Below are 22,447 nucleotides of genomic sequence, written 5' to 3' on the forward strand. Positions count from 1 at the left end.
GCTCAAGGGGATAGAATTTTTTTTCAGCCTGGTCTGTACTTGTTAACAGGAGAGATTGCTTCTACAGGGATGGGATACACTTAAATAGAAAGGGTGCAAAAATATTTGCTGATGTTATCGAGGCAGTGTTAGGTGTGTTGGAAAACTGCTAGCTTGGGGGGGGGGATACAAAGACTAATAGATTAACAGTAGCCACTGGCAGAGGTGAAAGTGATTCTTGCGCTGCTTCTATTGGAATGAGCAGAAGCCTGAAAAACAAGATGCAGGATATTTCAGAGACTGCTGGTAGTCATTGCGATACTAGTAAACACATGGGTTGTGTTAGGGTAGCTAAGAATAGAAATAGGTGCATGTATACTTGCATGTACACCAATGCTAGGAGTTTGGTAAATAAATTTGATGAATTTGAGGTATTGCTCAAAGCATCAAAGGAGGATATTGTTGGGATATCAGACGTGGTGTCACACAGATATAAGGAATGCAGAACTGGAATTTGGGGAGTACACACTACAGAAAGGATAGACAGGATAGGAAGGGAGGAGGGGTTATGCTATTCGTTAAGAAACACATAAAATCCAAGGAAGTGAAGCTAGTCGACATCGCTGGACAGTGTACTGTCGAGTCAGTTTGGTGTGACATAAGCACTGGGAGATCAAAATTGAGAGTCGAAGTGTGCTATACGCCTAATGACTCTGATGAGTATAATAAGAAACTGTACAGGAAAATAGAGTGGGCCAGAAGAAGAGAGTCTTATAATGGGGGATTTTAATTTCCCAGATATTGACTGGAATTTGTGGATTGACCACTCACACATCAGGAAGGTTTTTATGGATTTATTCGATGATTGTTTTCTACATCAGCATGTTCGGGAGGCAACTAGAGGGAGTAATACTCTTGATTTGATTATCAGTAGTGATTCTTCATGCATTAAGAATCTGAAGATAAAGGAACCACTAGGTGGCAGTGATCACAGTGTGCTGAAGTGGGATTTACTCAAAGGGGTAACTACCATCAGGGGTAAAGGGAAGGGTTATTGCTTTCGTAAAGGCGACTATGATGGTCTGAGACAGTATTTAAATTCTATACAGTGGGACCAACTGAAGATGTTACCAACAGCAAATTCAAAATGGGAAGCATTCAAAGAACTTATCTTGGAAGCTACTAGGCTTTACATACCAACTAAGAAATATTGTTCAAGGTTTAGGCCAAAATGGATGTCAGATGAACTAATGAGACATATTACAGAGTAGAAAAATGCATGGGATACATATAAATTAACACGTGACACAGAAGCCTATGATAGATACAAGTTGATCTGTAACCAAGTTACAAAGAAGGTTAGGCAGGTAAAGACAGATTACGAGAAATCTTTGGCAAGGGATGCAAAAAAAAACAGCAAAGAGTTCTTTACTTATGTAAACTCTAGAAGGAAGGGGATGAATCAGATTGGTCCACTTGATATTGATGGGTCAACTGTTGATGATCCTGCTCAGGTAGCTAACAAACTAAATGAATATTTTGCATCGACATTCACACATGAGGAGTTATTCAGCAAGGGGAATGCCAGAGGTGTATTCAACTCTGGCAGTAAGCTAAAGAACCTTGTAATAATTGAGAGCAAAGTGGAGAAGAAATTGTTGAAGATACACACAAGAAAGGCACCTGGGGTGGATGGGATCTATCCAGTTATATTAAAGGAGGCAGCAAAGGAAGTAAGCAAACCCTTAGCCATAATTATGAGAGCTTCCTTAGACTCATTGGAGGTACCCATAGACTGGAGATGTGCAAATGTGACCCCAATTCACAAAGGAGGATCAAAGGCCGACACAAGTAATTATAGACCTGTGAGTTTAACTTCTGTTCCAGGAAAATTAATGGAGGCACTGGTTAAAGAAGAACTGCAGGATCATCTAGACAAGATGTTATAGCTCGGACACAGCATTGTTTTGTTAATGGAAGTCTTGACTGACCAATTTGATTGGATACTATGATGCAGTCACAAAAGAACTGGATGCAGGGAATAACTTTGATATTATATACTTGGATCTTAGAAAGGCTTTTGATAATGTTGCACATGGAAGACTGCTGCACAAATTGGAGCAGTGTGGCATTGGAAGCAAATTGCTGCTATGGATAAAGGGGTGGTTGAGGGGAAGAAGACAGAGTGGTAATCAATGGACACTGCTCAACGTGGACTAATGTTATTAGTGGAGTCCCTCAGGGTTCTGTGTTGGGTCCATTATTGTTTTCTGTATTTATAAATGATATTGATGATGGTATATCAAGCTTAATGTCCAAGTTTGCAGGCGACACAAAGGTTGGCAGGGTTGTCAAGGACACTACTAACACTATGCTGCTGCAACAGGATCTGGAAAGGTTGAGCAGATGGGCTGAGAGGTGGCAAATGAAGTCTAACTTTGACAAATGTAAAGTAAAACAGCAACCCCAGAGCAACGTATCAACTCTGTGGTACTACATTGACAATGGTAGAGAATGAAAAGGACCTGGGGGTAATTGTGCAGGCAGATAAGAAGTTCTCTGAGCAGTACAGACCGGCTGCAAAAGTAGCTCATGGTGTCTTGTCAAAGATATACAGGAATTTTGCTAGCAGGGATAAGGAGGTGATTATTCCTTTTATAAGGCAATGGTCAGGCCACACCTTGAGTACTGTATACAGGTCTGGAGGCCTCATTTCAGAAGGATGTAGAGCTGCTGGAACGAGTACAGAGAAGGGCAACAAGATTAGTGAATGGAACAAAGGGGTACTCTTACGAAGAAAGGCTTAAGTTTTGCAAATTACAGTGTCTGGAGACTAGGCACCAGAGAGGTGATCTGATAGAGGTGTATAAAGCCTTGAATGGATTGAGCATGCTCAATGCTGATGGGATTCTTCCTCTTGCTCAGAATAATCACCTGAGAGGACATAAATTCAAATTGAGGAAAGACAGATGTAGGATAGACGTGCGGAAATTTGCCTTTAGCCAGTGGGTGGTTGGTTGGTAGAAGACTTCCATCCCTCGTCATGGAAGTTGATAGCCTAAATAAATTTAAGGCTCAGCTGGACAGGTATTTCGAATGAACGGAGGGGTGAAGTGGAAGTGGTTATTTTTTATTTTTATTTTTTTTTTTTTTGGCTGATGCTGCATAAGCTTGCTTTCTTGCATCAAATGCCTCTACTAATGCTAAGATCAACAGTGATCACAAAACAGCGTTCAGTTGTTATATCGCAGATGGAACAGTTGTTAATAATGTGGATGGAAAATCAGATGCAGAAGCGAGTGCCCCTGAGTCTAATGATCATTCAAGTAAAAGCAAGAAGTATTTATGAAGATATTAAGGATAAGTACGGGAACCCCAAACCCAAGTTCGTGGCAAACAACGGGTGGTTTAATAGGTTCAAGCATTGCACTGGTTTCCACAAGGTTAAAGTATGTGGTGAAGTTGCCAGTGCTGATTCTGCAGCTGCAGAGAAATTTTGTGATGTGTTGGAAAAAATTATTGATGAAGGCAGCTATTCAATGCAGCCAATTTTTAACATTGACGAGCTGCTCTATATTGGAAAAAAAATGTCAGATCGAAAATACATTGCCAAAGAGGAAAATATAATTCCAAGTTTCAAGGTGTCAAAAAAATAGGGCCATGCTCTTGCTTGGGGCTAATTCAGCATACCATTCTGTGTACGTGGCATTCATAATGCTTGGGTACCATTCTGGAAATCCTCGTGCATTTAAGGGCATCAATAAAGCCACCCTACCCGTGAATTTCCAATCTAACCAGAGAGCATGGATAACAATATTTCTCTTTGAGGATTGGTTTAAATGCTGCTTCATTCCTGAGGTTTAAAAATATTGTAAAGACAACGACGTTCCTTTCAAGATTTTGCTTCTATTAGATAATCCTCCTGGACATCCTACGCATCTAGATCATTTCAATTTGAACATGAGAGTCATATTTCTACCACCAAACACGACTTCACTCATCCAACCTATGGATCAGGTTGTTGTTTCGAATTTAAAAGCAGACTATTTACGCACAACATTTGCTCAGGCAAGGTTGAGTGGCCGACCCCTTCTAAATCTTCACCGCCCTCAATCTCTGCAGCGGCATACTTATCAGCTGAAGACGTCGATTCTGGTAATGATTCTCGAGAGGTAAAACTTTTTGATAGATGTTATGACTGTCTCCTCTCTTTTTTTGTAATTTTATAATTTTGAAATTTTTTAAATTGCACGCTTTTGTAATTTTTCCTGCGCATGAGATAAAAAATTTTAAAAATACAATAAATAATTCTATTCACATGTTCGCCGAACATTTCTTTTTTGATTCAATCAATTCAGCAAGCACAGTTGCGGGTGCTGCACAAGCATGGGGGAAATTCCGACTTACGCATAGTTCTGCAGAATGCAACCTTTACGTAAGTCGGGGGTTCCTGTACACACATGAGGGGACATAAATTCAAACTGAGGAAGGATGATTGCAGGATAGATGTGCGGAAATTTAAACTACCCACTTATGGAAGTGGCTAGTTTAAATATATTCAAGGAAGACAAATAATTGGAGGGGAGGGTGAGAAGATGTGGGATTTTTTTTTTTGCTGATGCTTTATAAGCTTGCTTTCTTGCATTATATGAGGAATTGCGGGTGTACTATGATACTACACCCGCAATTCCTCACCAGTAATTATAGAAGAAACGAAGCCTGGATCAGCAGCAGCACACTAATGAAGATCTGACATGTGAGAACATGCTGCTCTCTGTGATCAAGGAAGATGTGACACACAAACTTTGCTGAAATGCATCCCATTTGCAAATCTTGCGTTAAATTTAAGTGACACATCACGTAACAAATACCAATTTCACCAGAAACTTTGCACAGTTAAATAATGATAATTATAGATCTAAACAAATAAGAGCAACCGAATCACTAATTTTTGAAATTTAAGTGCACCTAGAGCAAGATTCGTCTTTAATAAACAAGCAGCTAATTCTAACCACTAAAAAGTTCTTGAATAGCAAATCACAAAAGCTTCTTCAAAACATTTTAACATTTTCTGAATTTCTGTTGCACCATTCCCTACTTTGAAACAAAATTTGATGCAAATTCACTATTCAGTAGAATCATTCATTTTAAAACATGACAAAACAAATAACACACCCATTCAACACATGATAGTTCAGCCTAAGCAGATAAACAAGTCATTTGTGCATGTAGTAGTAGTCGTAATAGTGGCATGTGATGCAAGGAAGCAAACGTATGAGCTTATGTAGCATCAGCCAAAAAAAAAAAAAAAAATCACACAACCATTCCCTCTAAATGTTTATCCTGTTCCTCCTTAAATTTATTTAACTTATCAACTTCCATAAGAACAACAGAAGGAAGTTTGTTCCAGCAATTAACCACCCGCTGGCTAAATGCAAATTTCCACACATCTATTCTACATCTGTCTTTCCTCAATTTGAATTTATGTCCCCTTAGGTTCGTAACCTGAACAAATGGAAGAATCCCATCAGAATTCAGCATGCTCAACCCAACCAAGGCCTTATACACCTCAATCAAATCACCTCGCAGGTGCCTAGTCTCCAGCTGCTGCAATTTGCAGAACTTAAGCCTCTCTTGGTAAGAGGATCCCTTCATTCTCCTCACCAATCTTGTTGCCCTTCTCTGTACAAGCTCAAGCAAATCTATATCCTTCCTAAAATGAGGCATCCAGACCTGTATGCAGTACTCAAGGCATGGCCCGACCATTGCCTTATACAGAAGGACAATCACTTCCTTTTCCCTGCTAGCAAAATTCCTGTATATCATTGACAAAACCCCATGACCTGCCCTGACAGCCTGTCTGCATTGCTCAGAAAACTTCATATCTGACTGCACAATACTCCCAGGTCTTTTTCATTTTCTACCACCTTGAATGTAGTACCACACAGTTGGTACATTCCTCTGGGGTTATTTCTGCCTATATGCAGTAATTTGCATTTGTCAATGTTAAACTTCAGTTGCCACTTCTCAGCCCATCTTCCCAAATTTTCTAGATCCTGTTGCAGTAGCACACTGTCATTATTGTCATTAACAACCCTGCTAACCTTTGTATCATCTGCAAACTTGGACACTAAGCCTGATATAATATCATTGATAAATATACAAAAAATAGTGGACCCAACAACACCAAACCCTGTGGGACTCCACTAATAACGTTAGTCCACGAAGAGCAGCACCCATTGATTACTGTGTGTGTGTGCGCGCGTGCGTGTGTGTGCGTGTAACACCAGTGTTGCGTTGCTTTACACGTGTAAAGCAACACTTGCTAAACACATAGGATGTGTTTAGCAAGGAAATTATAAGATGTATCCTAAGAAATTATAAGATGTATAGTCCAAAACAAGAAAAAAAACAATCATGTAAATGAGTAAATTTTTTTTATTTATTTACAAATAAATTTAAAATAAATATATAAATAATAAGCAGACAGGTATCCATGGGGTTGACAAGGACAGACAAGCCCTGGAAGTAAGTCTGTGCAGAAAATTTAATTGGGAAGCAGCAGGGGCAATGCACTCAATGTCCATTTTTTTTTTTTTAAAGGGCGTAAAAGAACAACAAAGTTCAAACAAAGGAGTATTTTAGTGGAAAACACTAATTCACAAAACTGAAGTCTAGCACTAACACTGGGTGTAATTATTGCTGGGTGATATACAAAATAGCCATTTATCATGTTAAAGAATCACATCGCTGAAGAAACTCACTCATGTTATAAAAAAATTATCACGGTGCAGTGGAGTAAAAACTTGTGTGCTTGGCATTCTGAGATAAAATATTGAATTTATGGAAATTAAAAGCTGTGCATATATTTCTTTTTTCAAGATTTTTTTTCTGTTTTAATTTCAGTGGTATCAATTTCTACCATTTTTCACTATAAATGTAGCATATTTTACCCACAGTACATTTAAGAGAAGGAGGGGGAGATTTATCCCAGACTCCAACTGCAATACCATGCCCAACAATTTACTTATATATTCAGACACTGTACAATGCATACAAAACTGTGCTCAAGCCCAAAAGTGCTTAAATCGTTTTTTTTTTTTCTTTATTATTTTTAAGGCTATATTGTGGATTAAATAGGCTATAACTGACTAAACTGTACAGAAGTGGAGGCCAGAAGCTCATCAAACACTAACAAGGAGTTAAATGATATTGTAATTACTGAGAGTAAAGAGGAGAAATTGTTGAAGTTAAATGTAAGAAAGGCACCTGGGGTGGATTGGATCTATCCAGTTATATTAAAGGAGGCAGCACAGGACATAAGTAGGCCATTAGCCTAGTACTGTAGCTAGAGCTTTTGCCGCCAGGGCCAGTCCCCGAGTTTGTCACCCCTCTCAATACACACCAAAAATACTACAAAAAGTCACGACGTATAGGGAAATAAATTTTAAAAAAAAACACGTTTATTATTGAAGTAAAACTTTAATTCCAACATTCTAAAATGCTATTTTTCTTGCTTTTCTGTTAGCAAAATCATCGATGCCATTGTCGAAGTCTATATCATCACTCAGTTGCTGTTCTATAGACAGTATGGCAAGATTTCTTAAATTCAAGGTAGATTGCTGGCGGCAAAAGCTCTAGCTACAGTACTAGGCTAATGGCCTACTTATGTCCTGTGCTGCCTCTTTTAATATAACTCATTGTAGATCTTAGGTAATTCTCAATCAATTTTAATTTAGAAAAACTTCTCTCACAACTAGCAACACTAATTAATATTAATAAACACACTAATTAATAAACACAACAACATAAATAAAAGAATTTTCGAAAAATAAAACTGTGTCTTGCGTGAAAAGTGTCACCCGGGGCAGACCGCCCCACCCCATAGCTACGCCACTGCATTAGCCATGATTATGAAGGCATCCTTGAACTCAGGAGAGGTTCCCACAGCCTGGAGATGTGCAAATGTATCCCCAATTCACAAAGGGGGATCAAAATGTGACAAGTAATTACAGACTTGTTAATTTAACTTCTATTCCGAAGGAAAATATTGGAGTCACTGGTTAAAGAAGCACTACAGGTTCATCCAGACAAGACTGCAGTTATATTTCGGACACAGCATGGGTTTGTGAAGGAGAAGCCTTATCTGATAAATTTGATTGTATACTACAATGTGGTCACAAAGGAAGTAGATGCAAAAATAATTTTGATCTCATATACTTGGATTTTAAGAAAGCTTTTCATACTGTTGCACATGGAAGTTAAGGGAAACTTGCTGCTATGGAAAAAGGGATGGTCAAGTGGGAGAGGACAGAGAGTGGTAATCAATGGACACTGCTCTTTGTTGACTAAATGTTATTAGTGGAGTCTCCCAGAATTCAGTGTTGGGCCAGTTGTTGTTTTATATATTTATCAATGATATTGGTGAATGTATATCAGGCTTAATGTCCAAGTTCGCAGATGATAAGAAGATTGGTAGGATTGTTAATGACAGCAAAGATGGTACACTACTGCAACAGGATCTAGAAAATTTGAGATGGACTGAGAAGTGGCAACTGAAGTTTAACGTTGACAAATGCTGTTGTTATTCGGTTTTTAGGAGCATTAACAACTAAGGTCATTCCCTGACCTTTCCGCATCCTCCTTAATTGTTGGTCATGGGCTCGAACCCTGGTCTAATCAAGAAGCATGTACTATGCACTGCTGCTCCTGCCCACCTTGCTACGGAGGCACCATTGACAAATGCAAAGCACTGCATATGGGTAACAATAACCCCAGAGTAACATACCAACTGTGCAGTATTAGGGTAGTAGAGAATGAAAAAGACCTGGGGGTAATTTTGCAGTTAGATATGAAGTTTTCTGAGCAGTGCAGACAGGTTGTAAGAGTAGCTTATGGAGTCTTGTCAATGACATATAGTAATTTTGCTAGCAGGGATCAGGAAGTGATTATCCCATCATATAAGGCTGTTTGTTTGTTTGTTTGTTATTTGGTTTTTAGGAGCATTAGCAACTAAGGCCATATTGCTCCGGGAATATGCAGTGGTCATTCCCTTGACCTTTCTGCATCCTCCGTATTTGATGGTGACATGCTCGAACCCCGGTCTAATCAAGAAGCGCATGCTACACACTGCTGCTCCTTCCCACCTGGCTATGGAGGTGCCTTTGTATAAGGCAATGGTCAGGCCACACCTTGAGTAATGCATACAGATCTGGAGGCCTCATTTTAAAAAATGATGTACTGCTGCTGGAAGAGTACAGAGAAGGGCAATGAGATTAGTGAGGGGTGCAAAGGGTTGCTGTTGGCAAGAAAGGCTTAGGATCTGCAAATTGCATCATCTGGAGACAAGGCATCTGCAAGGTGATCTGATTGAGGTGTATAAGGCCTTGAATGGTTTGAGCAAGCTCAATGCTGATGGGATTCTTCCTTTGCTCAGATTCTCCACCTGAGGGGACATAAATTCAAATTGAGGAAAGATAGTTTTAGATGTGCAAATTTGCCTTTAGCCAATGGGTGGTTGATTGCTCATACAAATTTCCATGTGTCGTTGTGGAAATTGACAGCTTACATAAATTCAAGGCTGAACTAGACAAACGTTTGGAGTGAATGAATGGAGGGGTGAAATGGGAAGGGTATTTTTTTTTTTTTTTTTTGGCTGATGCTATATAAGCTTGCTTCCTTGCATCATATGCCTCTACTAATGCTATTCTGAGAAAATAACTAGTATTTATAGCATTCTTATATGGCAGGAGTGGCCTACTTAATTTGTGATGCGATCTACTTTTTTCCTTCAAAATGTGCCACGATCTACCATCTCAAAAATTACACTGCACAAGGTGCACAAATCAAGGGATGACTATATATTTAAAATTCGTCGTGATCGACCGAAATTAAATCCGCGATCGACTCATTGGCCACCCCCTGTTATATGGCATTAAAAACAATCAACTTAAAGCATAAACTTAATGAATAAACTTTCAGAAAGAATCTATTCATAATTATTACTACTTTAAATATAACAAAAATATGATATCCAAGTGAGAATAAAAATTCAGGAATAAGTATTTTCTCTAACATGGAAAATGAATGGGTATGCTAATAATTAAAGAAATTTCCTAGGAGGTTTGGTGCAATTTTCTTTGAAGGGAAGAGGAAACAGGTGAACACAGAACAACTACCATTAGGGGTAAAGGAAAGGCTTTTACTTTCATAAAGGTGACTACAGTGGTCTAAAACAGTTTTTAAATTCTATACAGTAGAACCAACTGAAAACATTACCAAACAGCAAATTCTAAACAAAGAGCACAGAGAAGCTTACTCGGGTTTTCATACTGATGAAGAAATGTGGTTCAAAGCTTAGACTAAATGGATGTCAGATGAATTATTGAGACATCTGGCAGAGAAGAAAAATGCATAGGATGAACATTAATTAATAAATGGAAGCCATCCATATTATTAAGGCTCATATAAATTAATCTGTAATCAAGTCACAAAAGAAGTTATGCAAGCTAAAGTAGATTATAAGACATCTATGGCTAAAAACACAAAGAACAGCAGTAAAGACTATGCATATATTAAGAGTAACTCAGTTTGCGGACAAACTGAATACATATTTTGCATCAACATTTACAGATGCGGAATTCTTTAGGGAAGGGACAAATGCAAAGTTCATTAAACTCTAACCAGGAGCTAAACGACTTTGTGATAATTGAAAGGAAGGTGGAAGAGAAATTGTTGAAAATGGACATAAAAAAAACAGTGGATGGAATCTATCCAATTATATTAATGGAGGCAGCAAAGGAGGTAAGCAACCCTTTTAACATAATTAAGAGGGCATCCTTGAATTTGGGGGGGGGGGGTCCCCGATGGCCTGGAGATGTGTGAATGCATGACCAATTCATAAAGTGGTATCAAAAGGTGACATGGGTAATTCCGGACCTATTAGTTTAATATCTGTTCTAGAGAAAATAAGGGAGTCACTGGTTAAATTATACTACAGTCACAGCATGGATTTATTAAGGAGCGGTCTTGTATGACCAATCTGATTGGATACTATGATGTAGTCACAAAGGAACTGGATGCAAAAAATAATTTTGTTATGATACACTTGGATTTCAGGAAGAACTTGAATTTTTGAAATCATTGCACATAAAAGACTGGTGTACAAACTGAAGTAATATGGCATTAAGGGCACATTACTGCTATAGATAAAGGGATAGTTAGGTAGAAGAAAGATTGGTTATCAATGGGCAGTGGTGTTTTTGTGGACTAATGTTATCAGTGCATTTTCCTAGGGTTCGGTGACAGGCCCATTGTTGTTTTCTATATTTATTAATGATATTGATGAAGATATATCAGGCTCGAAGTCTAAGTTTTCAGATGATACACAAGTTGGCAGTGTAGTTAACAGTATTCACGGTGAGCTATTGCAACAAGATCTCGGAAACTTAGGTCTATGGGCTGAGAAATGGCAGTTGAAGTTTAAAACTAACAAATGCAAAGTACTGCATATGGTTAGCAGTAATTCCAGAGTAACTTATCAACTGTGTGGTACTACACTCTGGGTAGTGGAAAATGAAAAAAGCTGGGGGTAACTGTACAGTCAGATATGAAATTCTCTGAACAGCAAAACAGGCTGCCATGGTAGCTCATGGGGTTTTGTCAACGATATATGCAGTAATTTTACTAGCAGCGATAAGGAGGTAATTATCTATACAAGGAAATGGTCAGGCCACATCTTGAGTACAAGCATGCAGGTCTGGAGGCCTCGTTTCAGTAAAGATGTAGATTTGCTGGAATAAGTATAAAGAAAGGCATCAAGATTGGCGAGGGTAACAAGTTGGTATTCTTATCCAGAAAGGCTTTAATTCTGCAAATTGCAGAATCAAGACTAGGCACCTGTGACGTGATCTGATTTTTTTTTTTTTTTATGTGAACCCCAAACACAAGAGGTATTAGAACCTATAGTACTTAGTATTGTGCTTGGGTTGGAGGTTGAGAAGACGAAAGAAGATATTTGTTGACATTGGACTTGAAATTCTGTAGATTGTAATTTTCAGGCAATATGTACAAAGGAAGGTTGTTCCAGAAAACAGCAGTTGAATGAATAAATGAGGAAGATGAAAAGTTGGTTCTGTGGGTTTGAAGTTGGACAGTAAATGGATGTTGGCTGGTGGCGGCACATGTTCAGACTGTTTTGAAAGAGAGATCGGGAATTATAGAAGCAAATTCAGAAGAACAGTGCCCATGGAAGTATCTGTAGAAGAGGCATGCAGCAGAAACAGTACGTCTATGAGAAAGTGAGTGGAGAGACTGTTAGAGATAAATCATTAATTACCTAACTGCCCTCTCCTGAATGGAATCAAGAAGCCTGAGAGAGGTTTTGGGGGCACCACCCCAGATGTGGGAACAATATTCCATGGTAGGGCGGATTTGCGATTTATACAGAGTGAGCAGCTGTTTGGAAGAAAAGTAACGCCGAGAGCGAAAGAGAAAACCAAGTTTTTTAGATGCAGAGGAAGCAATATTTGTAATGTGCTTGTGCCAAGAGAGATTAGAAGTCAGGGTAATCCCCAAAAGAGATATATCATTTTGCCTAGAAATCAGAGTGTCATATAGGAGCAGAAGAATCCTTTTTGCGAGATATAAGACAAGACTGAGTTTTAGAAGGATTGAAATCAACTAAGTTGTCTTTGTCCCACTGGAAAATTACCTGAAGATCGGCATTTAAGGAATTGGTAACAAATTTTCGAGAAGTTGAAGCTAATTCAGCAGGACAAGATTTCTCAAAATGTAAAGTGGAATGCAATGTGCTATCATCGACAAAACTATGGATGGGATTTCCAGTCAATGGAAGAAGGTCATTAATATACAAGAGGAAAAGAGTTGGGGAAAGAACTGAACCTTGGGGGACACCGGGATTAGTGGAGAAGTTAGAAGACAAAGAGCCATCTACCATCACCCTCAGTGAGCGATCAGAGAGAAAACTGGATAACCAATTATTAAAAACAGTTGGCAAACCATAAGATGGAAGCTTGTTTAGAAGACCTTTATGCCAAACATGATCAAAAGCCTTTGAGATGTCAAGAGCAACTACTTGTGTTTCACTGAACCTTTCCATTGAATCAGTCGATAAATGGGTAACATAAGCCAGAATATCACCAGTGGATCGACACTGACGGAATCCATACTGGCGATCGTTGATCAGACAGAAGGTTTCTAGGTAGTTTAAGAGTTGGCAGTTAATTGATTTCTCCATTACTTTAGAAAGAGTAGAAGTAATTGCAATGGGATGATAATTGGATGGGAGGGATTTGTTACCCTTTTTTAGGAACTGGCTGGATATGGACAAATTTCTAAGCAGAAGGAAAAACACCTTTGGAAAAAAGAAAGTGAAAAAAGGCGGCAAAGAATAGGAGTAAGTTCAGGAGCACAGATTTTGAGAACAAGTGGAGAAATACCATCAGGACCTGGAGCTTTCTTAGCATCAAGATTCATCAAAATCCTACTGATATCCTTTTGACGGAAGACCATAGGAGGCATTGAATGGAGCGTGTTGGGAATGGTGGGAGGTGTTTTACCAAGATCATTAATACACGAGATACAAGAAAAATGGGATGCTAGCAGGTCAGCTTTATCCTTGGCTGAAGTGACAGCAGAACCATCTGGTTTGGACAGAGGTGGGAGCAGAGATGGGCAAAAGTTGCAGCCAATAGCTTTGGCAAGAAACCAGAATGCTCGGCTACCATTAGGGCAAGAAGCAAGTTTTCTACTCTTAGTCTGTTCAAACTCTAGTTTGGACTGATTAATAACTGCTTTACAATTGTTGCGAGCTTTGGCGTAGGCAGAAAATGAAACTGAAGAATTAGAAACAAGCCAATTACTATATGCAACATTCTTCTCTTGAACTGCCTTAGCACATTTATTGGAAAACCAAGGTTTAGATAAAGGATGAGATTTTAAAGTGGAGTGTGGGATAAAGGATTCCATTCCTGCAAGAATAATTTCACTGACAATCTGAGCAAACGTTGACATCAGAAGTTTTGAAACAGTAATCCGACCAAGGAAAAGAAGTCTCGCAGGTCATCCCATTTTGCATTCTTGTAATGCCAAACAACACGAGATTGAGAATAGCCGTAAGATAAAGGTTCCATTGGAGAAGAAACAATCACCAAGTTGTGATCTGAAGTGCCTAAAGGACCTCTCACTTCGACCATGTACTTAGAAGGGTTGTTTGTGAGAAAAAGATCAAGCGTATTGGCTGTATGATTAGGATTGTCCGGTATTCTTGTAGGTAAATGAACAATCTGTGCTAGGTCATTAGTAATTGCAAAAGCCTCAGCATTTCGACCTGCTGGGTCGGTGTGACTAGAAAACGGAAACCAGCTGGAGTTGTTAACATTAAAATCACCAAGGAAACTTACCTCACTGTTAGGAAAGTTGGACTGCAGAAAGTCAAGTTGCAAAGAGAGGAAGTCAAAGAGCTCCAATTGATTAGTGGAGTTGGGAGAATGGTAGAGACAACAGATGAATTTGACACAATGAGGTTGAGAGATTTTAAGCCAGAAAAGATCAAAGAGAGGAGATTCCAAATTGCCAAGTCTCTGACAGGGGATATCAGAACAGACATATGCACAAGTACCACCTTTGAGGCAAAAGGAATCATACAGCGAATAATTTGGGCATCTGAGATGAGCAGTAGTTGAATCAACCGATAACTGGGATTCTGTCAGAAAAAGTATATGGGATTTGGCAGACTGCAAGTGGAAATGGACATCGTTGAGATTAGAATTGAGACCATGTATATTTGTGAAATGAATTAGGAAGTGCTTGGAATGTTTAGATCTCTTCGCAGATACGCTTGCTCTATTAGTTTCATAATTCATGGTGTATTCAATAGTAAGAAAAAGTGGGTGGGACATGCTGTATGAAGTAATGAAATTTTTGGATATGGCATACACGTGGTAAGAATATACCCAGATCCTTGACATAATGTGGCCTCGAAAATGCTCCCCGCATACACACTACTCGGACTCCCTCCAGTCACTATCTGGCAGAGTAGAGATAGCAAAATTATACACTAGCTGATCCGGAAGCCTCCAGAGAGTTACCAAATAGGTTCGGTCCAGTGTACTAACTAGTGGCTGGTCCTGCGAACACCGTTTTAGAGCTGTACCCTCGAAATGTAGGGAATATTGGATCTCGCCACGACGTTCATCATAACCTCAAAAGTCATCAATCATACTGCATGATGGAAGAGATAGGGAAGGTTTGACCGAAACGTAGCTCTAGAGACTAAATATGGGTTCCACCACTTCACGCCTCCAATAAGCAAAGTGGTGGTATTTCACCGGTTGATGAGAGTCATCTACCATCCAGTACTGCCTGGTAACATAGAGGGGCGGCATTTCTCCATGTGGTGTGGGTGCCACACCTCACCCCTGCTTACGTTAGTTCATACCTGGGTGGTCACCCACCATGTACTTGTGCATGGAAGTTATACCCAGAATTACTAACAGTCCCACCATCGTGAAGGTGCAAGTAGAGGATTTGGCTGTCACAGACCGTCCAGACTTTGCCGAAATTGGGTCCACTTGACTTGAGTGTCACCCGAATATCAGTTCCATCAGCATTTTAGACTCCCAGGTAGCAAGTACAGCTTGTTTGGCATATCTGAGAGAATGTCTGTGACAACCTCAAGGACCATATTGATTGATGTTTTTAAGGCTTTGAATGGATTCAGCAAACTCAATGCTGATGGGATGCTTCTTCTTGCTCAGACTACACATATGATGGAACATAAATTCAAGTTGAGGAAGGATTGTTGCATGATAGATGTGCAGAAATTTACCTTGGGGGGGGGGGTTGATTGGAACAGACTTCCATCTGTTGTGGAAGTTTGTCGTTTGAATAAATTCAAGGAAGAACTAAAATACTTGGAGGTTATGGATGTGTGAAGTGTGTAATTTATTATTTTTAGCTTTCTTGCATCATTTTCCACTACTACTACAATTGTAAGTAACATGTTGATATGGGGAGACAGAACCCTAATGATAATTTAACAACCACAGAAGTGTGAAATACACTTCCACAAATATATTATTACCTTTATTATAACTGCTAACTTCATTATAGTAAAATAATTTCAGCATATTGACTTTTTATTCCTCACAACACTTTTGGTGCCCTTTGTTGTTATTTGGTTTTTAGGAGCATTAGCAACTAAGGCCATATTGCTCCGGGATATGTGGTGGTCATTCCGTGACCTTTCCGCATCCTTCGTATTTGGTGATGACAGACTCAAACTCCGGTCTATTCAAGAGGCATGTGCTACGCACTGCTGCTCCTTCCCACCTGGCTACAGAGGCGCCTATGGTGCCCTTTGTGGGGCCTCTGTAAGGGCCCACAAAGGGCACCTTCCAACACTGGACATATCTACTTCAAGTAGATATGTCCAGTGTTGGAATTAACTACTATAAATAAATATTTTTGAATAAAGAAAGCACCAGGTGTTGTAGGTCTGCATACATATACTTAATCTTTTTTTTAATCATTAATTCTATAGCCATTTTGCTAAAAATAAAAAAAGTCACATCTCTGTAACATAGAAAATTTAACCTAATAAGACCTACAAAAATTAGCCAGATAGGCTGGGAAGTGACAATTGAAGTGTAACATTGATAAATGCAAGATACCACATATAGTTAGCAATAATGCCAAAATAACATACAAAACCAGATGGTGCAACACAGATGCATATATGGTGGAAAACAAAAAAGGCATAAGGGTAAATGTGGTCTGACATGAAATTCTCTGAGAAGTGCTAACAGGAGGCTAGAACAGATCATGAAATTCAGTCAGTGATATAAAAGAATTCTGCCAGCAAGGAATAGGAGGCAATTCTGCTGTTATATAAGGCAATAGGATCAACTCCTTATCCTTGCTGGCCATTATCCTGTTGTATAAGACAACAGTAGGCCACATTTTGATTACGCTGCATCTGACAGACACCACTTTATTAAAATTTTTCTTTTATTTTCTTTAAATTTATAAAAAAAAATTAAATCTTCCACTGTACTTATACCCACCAATGTTCTCTACCATGCACATGTAACAATAGCTCCCTTCAGGCAGTCAGCTGCAACGTGCAACAGCGTTCTGTATTCTTAATTCCATCCTGACAAGACGACATGATAGTTTTTCAACCTTTTCATTTCAAAATTTATTTTTTACCCCCTTTAAATACGATCGAAAATATATCTTCATCTTGGCTAGAAATCACTGCCAACAACATACATTCTGTTTGGCAGCATGTTTTGTCCCATTTGGTAAATGATTTCACTGATTTTGAATCACAAGTTCAGATAATTTCTGAAGACATTGTGAAGGTCGGAAAAGACTTGGTATTCGAAACTTTGGACACTGCCAATGTACGTGACTGCATTGACTCACATGCAACTTAGATTATGCAACTCTCCTGGAAATTGACAAGCAAACTACATATGCAGAAGAGGAAAACAATTCTGAAGTGGATAACACTGAAGTGCCACCAAAACAATTTTCAACAGAAGAACTGGAGATAAAGTTTTTTAGGGGGTTGACATGGCCTGTGAGGCAATTAGAATGGAGATCCGAATGTTGAACGCAGCCTCAAGATAACGGCAAATTTTACAAGATGAGATTCGATACTACAAAGACTTCACGAAAAAAAGAAGAGACGGCTTCACCAGACTTCATTATTGAAATACCTAAATAAACAGCCACTTTTTTAAACCTTTTTTCTCATCTCTCATGATGTTACCTTTTCATTAATTTTTTCAAATTAATGAAATATTTTTTAAAATATTTTTTAAAATTTCAAATTCTTTTAATTGGCTATAAGTGCAAATTGTTTATAGATTTATTATAATTTGTTTGTAGACTGTTTCTGTGGTACGCATTCAATTAAAACCCATTATAATTATACCTCAATCAGCAGGTTTCACATAATATGGAATAGTTTCAGTACCAATTATCAGTGCTATGTGGAGTATTGCTGTACTACGAATTACAATACATGAATTTTTTTGTTGGAATTTAACATACATACCAGAAAAGCAAAAGAAAGAATCTGTCCCTTTTTTTCCTAATCAGTTCCCATTTACATGTGGCATCTCTGCAAAATGCCAGCAACATGTGGTTATTCTTGCAATAGAGATTTCATTTTGGCAGATAAATACAAACAGCTGACAAAAATAAAGGCATTTACATCATAACTGCCAGACACGATGCAGCATTTGCGTTTCAATTCGGGGATCAGTAACCTTGAAAATTTTTAAAAAATACAATAAAAACTTTATTATTATTATTATTGGTCTCTTGTTTATTTTCATTTGATATTTTTAATTGAGCTTAGTATATCATAATTAACAAATGTTTTAAATTCAGTAAAAAAAAAAACCTAAAAATTTATTTATTTAAAAGTAAAACAAAAAAGGAGTATCTTACAGATGTCATGCGAATATCTTTGTTAAACAGAGAGTACAAGTAAACTCCAGCTACTCACATCAGAAGTATTTAGTAATTAGCAAAGGTCTTTCTCTGCTGGAGCTTCAGCAGAGAGAGACCTTTGCAGTCAATACAGAATTTGAGAACATGCACGTTTCTGAGAAACTGTGACTTACTCTGTAGATCATTTTATAAAATTGGTGTCCCAAAAGACTACCTTTTTTTAAAAAACAAAAATGGCAGCCAATACTGAACAGATGTAATTTTTTTTTTTTTTTTTATATATGCCCTTTCCATTGTGCTGGTATGAATCAAAATATATATTTAAATTAGCGTTATTACTTCCAGGCAAACGTGTTTCCTTAGTTATGGATAGCCTGTATACGAAGTTTTCTAATTTTGAACACTAGAATATATTCAGAATTTTTTAATACATTTTTGGAGTACCCTATATTTACTTAAACTTTGCATTTTGCTTGACACTATCATTCTGCAATTTCTCTTAAATAAACCTAACAGCTAAATTTCTCAATGAACTATGGAAATTTACACTATATCTTTTGCAACATTTGGAGCATTAGTAGCTTTTGTGATAATAATGGCAGCATTTCTTTTCAAATACTGTGATCTTCCTCTGAATGACCCACTTTTTAGCAAACTGTGTTTGTAACATTAAATGTTCATAGTTCTGTAACACTTGAGAATGGAATATTTGTTTATATAAGATCATCAACTCTACCTTTAACACATGAATGGTACTAAATATACCAACAATGGTAACAACTATAGGTTCTAACACCTTTAATGTTTGAGGTTTCATTAAAACTCAAAATCATCCAATGAAATATGGATATAATCTCATGGAACATTCATTTAAGACTTTTTTTTTTTATTCATGTGGCAATTTTTTTTTTCCTATGTACCCTCAATCGCTAGAATGGTAATGATAATCATACTGATTAATGGTATAGATATTTAATACATGTACTAATATTAATTAGTAAAACATGTAATGTACATTATTGTTGTATTAATTATCATTGGCAATTAAACACTTTAACATAAAAAAATTAACAATCCTGGCAGAGTTTTTTTCCTGCTGTTCTTCACAAATGGGTTTAAACCAATTCCAACAATAGAACTGCCATAAAATCATTAAAAAGTTGAAGTTCCTCAACTTCAAATTATGAAATGGAACTTTCATCCCCAATGCATTTTCAACAGCTAACTTAAGGTCCAGGCTCATTCTCCTGTTTCTTATATCAAATGGTTCCTCTTGAAGCTCAAATATGAGTTCTAAATACCTGCTGTTAAAGGTACTGACAAGTAAAATATGAATTGTGTGTTATTGACTGCAATTTATAAATCCTGGATAACAATTACAAAACAACTAACAACTTTACAATAAGTTCTAAACTGATGGAAAGCAACACTAACGGAAGGGGCAAGAACTGTTACTAACCTACCTATAAAAAAAATTGGAAGTTTTGCAAACTTCCCATTGCCAGATTGGTGTACGTTACCATTTTTGGCTTTTTCTGCTGGACATTTTTTCCCTAGAATACACCGTAGAATTTCTGTTAATACACTGGAATGAAAATTATTCTCAGAGATACAAAAGCTTTCAATAAAGGGTTAAAAAAATTAAAGGGGGGGAGATCTATTTCAAATAATAGGCTCCTATATTTCAGTCAAATTAAACAAGTTGTTTCCATCCAGGTGCCAAATGCTCTTGCCCACTTCAAACCAACCAAGTTCGGTACTACGATTCAACAAACTTCATTGTTTTTATCCACATTTCAGTCGCATCATTACAAGTATTTATCAAACGTAAAGCAATTTTAATACCATCGGGGTTTTTTTTGTTTCAGTAATGAAAACTGGTCGTACGTCATAAGATACGGCTTTCGTCACTCCCTTTTCCTGTGTTTATAATTTCCTTTGTAAAATACTGTATTGCTATTATTTTCAAATTGACATCAATAAACTATCTCGTTTAAGTTCCTAACGTGCAGTATTATTACGATTAGAAGTGCATACGATGATCTATTGGGCATATTTTATTTTATCAACAACGAGGATAAACTTTTCCTCGCTGTTACTTTTTAATTACAATTTAATTAAAAATTGTCACCAAACAGTTAATGAGGTCTCCAATATGAAGGTTTCTTAATTATGTGACATCATGCTCACTAGACAAGAAACCCGAATATAAAAACAAGGGCAAATAATATTATAGATATATATTAATTAAAAGCCCATTTCAAATTACAAACGGGAACATATCTGGGATTATTTATATAAGTGATAATCATCTCACAGCAGATTACTAGTTTGCTGTATAAAACAAATTTCATTTGATATCAAGCAACAAACTCGCAGGTACACGTCAACGTACGTGACTTTTCTCCTATTGCAAAAACCTAATAAAATTCGCTGTTAATATGTTGCATCTAAAATCGCATGATTTTGTTCGAAGTTTCTTTTATTTTGTCACCTATGACAGGGCGTCTAAAGGTATGTGCGCACAATCCACTCGTTACTGGTGCCATAAAGAGATTAAAAAATGACGTATACCATATCTTAGAATGTAAGGTGACGTGAATTGTTAACTTTGAGAAGAATTTCAATGGAAATCTTAGCGGCCGTCTTGAAGAACAACTCGGATAGAAACATTGCTATACAAATGTTCACTTAGTGGCAAATTTCCATTCCAAAATATTCGAAAAAGATGTTATCAACAAAATTGAACAACATAAGACAACCTACCTCACTACCATGAGCCATGTTGGCCCGTATTGTCTTATAGCTCGGAGCTAAACCCTCGCTTCTTGCTTTCGTGTGTGACCTTCGTTGAGAAAATATGACGGCATCGTGTAACGCACAACTCTGCTCTATGAACCAAGTGTCAACCAGTGGGTTATTACAGAAAGACCATTACAGTTTAGTGGAATAGGATCGTGCACTTGAATACAGAATAATAACACAAATTATATCATACACTGAATAGCATTCGACACTGTCCAAAATTCACTCATAGCTCTTTAACACTAAACGATACAGATTGCCCATTCGACAACTTCGATATATTTTAAAACTGTGCGCTAGGCAACGATACACGCAAAACATACCAGATATAAAAGAAAAATCTAACTGAATCAGCTAATAAACTATTAGTTTTAGCTACGTATAAAATTGCATATAATTACTTTTTTCACTCATTTTATTAGAATATTTTTAATACGCGCATATATATATATATATATATATATATAATATATATATATATGTGTGTGTGTGAATAAAATATGAACACAAACCATTCAGTTTTTCACTTTTTTGAAACCCTAAAAGTTACACACGTCTGAAATGAAAATAAAATAAAATGTAAATTAATAAATAACTGCAAAACATCCGAAATGTTTTAGAAAAATTAGAACAATTCTAAATACTAACAAAAATAATACCATAAGGGGAGGGGTGGTTTGTCGGAATTTTGAAATTTATAAATTTAAAGCTAAAACAAAAGTTAGGAAAAAATGAAAGGTAATATAAACATCGTTATTAATAAATATAATTAGTGAATATTGATTATCATTGTTAACATCTTCGGGGAAACCACAGGTCTCAAAATCTACTTGGAAAACACACCAGTGAGGAAAAACATCCAAATGAATGTACAGTAATCAGTAAAGTGCCAGTGATCCGCTATGTAATAGAAATAATTACAGAGTAGTAGGATATTACTCTGGAAATAATAATAGTATGGAAACTAGTTCCGATACTACCACAGAGTAGTGTCTTATTACTCTGTGGATACAACGTAATAATAGAAATAATTAATATTTTAATTTAGAGAAGTTAATTAGAATATATTAAGTTGGTTGGTTGATATGTTGTTTATTGGCAGAAGAGCTACTAAGGCCATATTGTGCCTAATATATTAAGTAATATTTCGTTTAGTTCAGATCCATCCTGAATA

General features: G+C 37.3%; 1 protein-coding gene across 1 annotated transcript in view; it reads right to left on the reverse strand.

The window, feature by feature from the left end:
* LOC150084531 (uncharacterized) overlaps window positions 1–21,430 on the reverse strand; it is a 228,006-nt gene extending 206,576 nt beyond the window's left edge. The window contains exon 1 of the mRNA XM_090376275.1: window positions 21,235–21,430. Within this exon, the coding sequence (XP_090232401.1) occupies window positions 21,235–21,252 (18 nt within the window). The 5' untranslated portion in view covers window positions 21,253–21,430. The remainder of the gene's footprint in view (window positions 1–21,234) is intronic.
* Between the last annotated feature and the right edge of the window lie 1,017 nt (window positions 21,431–22,447).

The sequence above is a fragment of the Mastigoproctus giganteus genome, chromosome 6 (assembly GCF_048544385.1).
Source record: "Mastigoproctus giganteus isolate SK-2022 chromosome 6, ASM4854438v1, whole genome shotgun sequence".
Taxonomy (NCBI): domain Eukaryota; kingdom Metazoa; phylum Arthropoda; class Arachnida; order Uropygi; family Thelyphonidae; genus Mastigoproctus; species Mastigoproctus giganteus.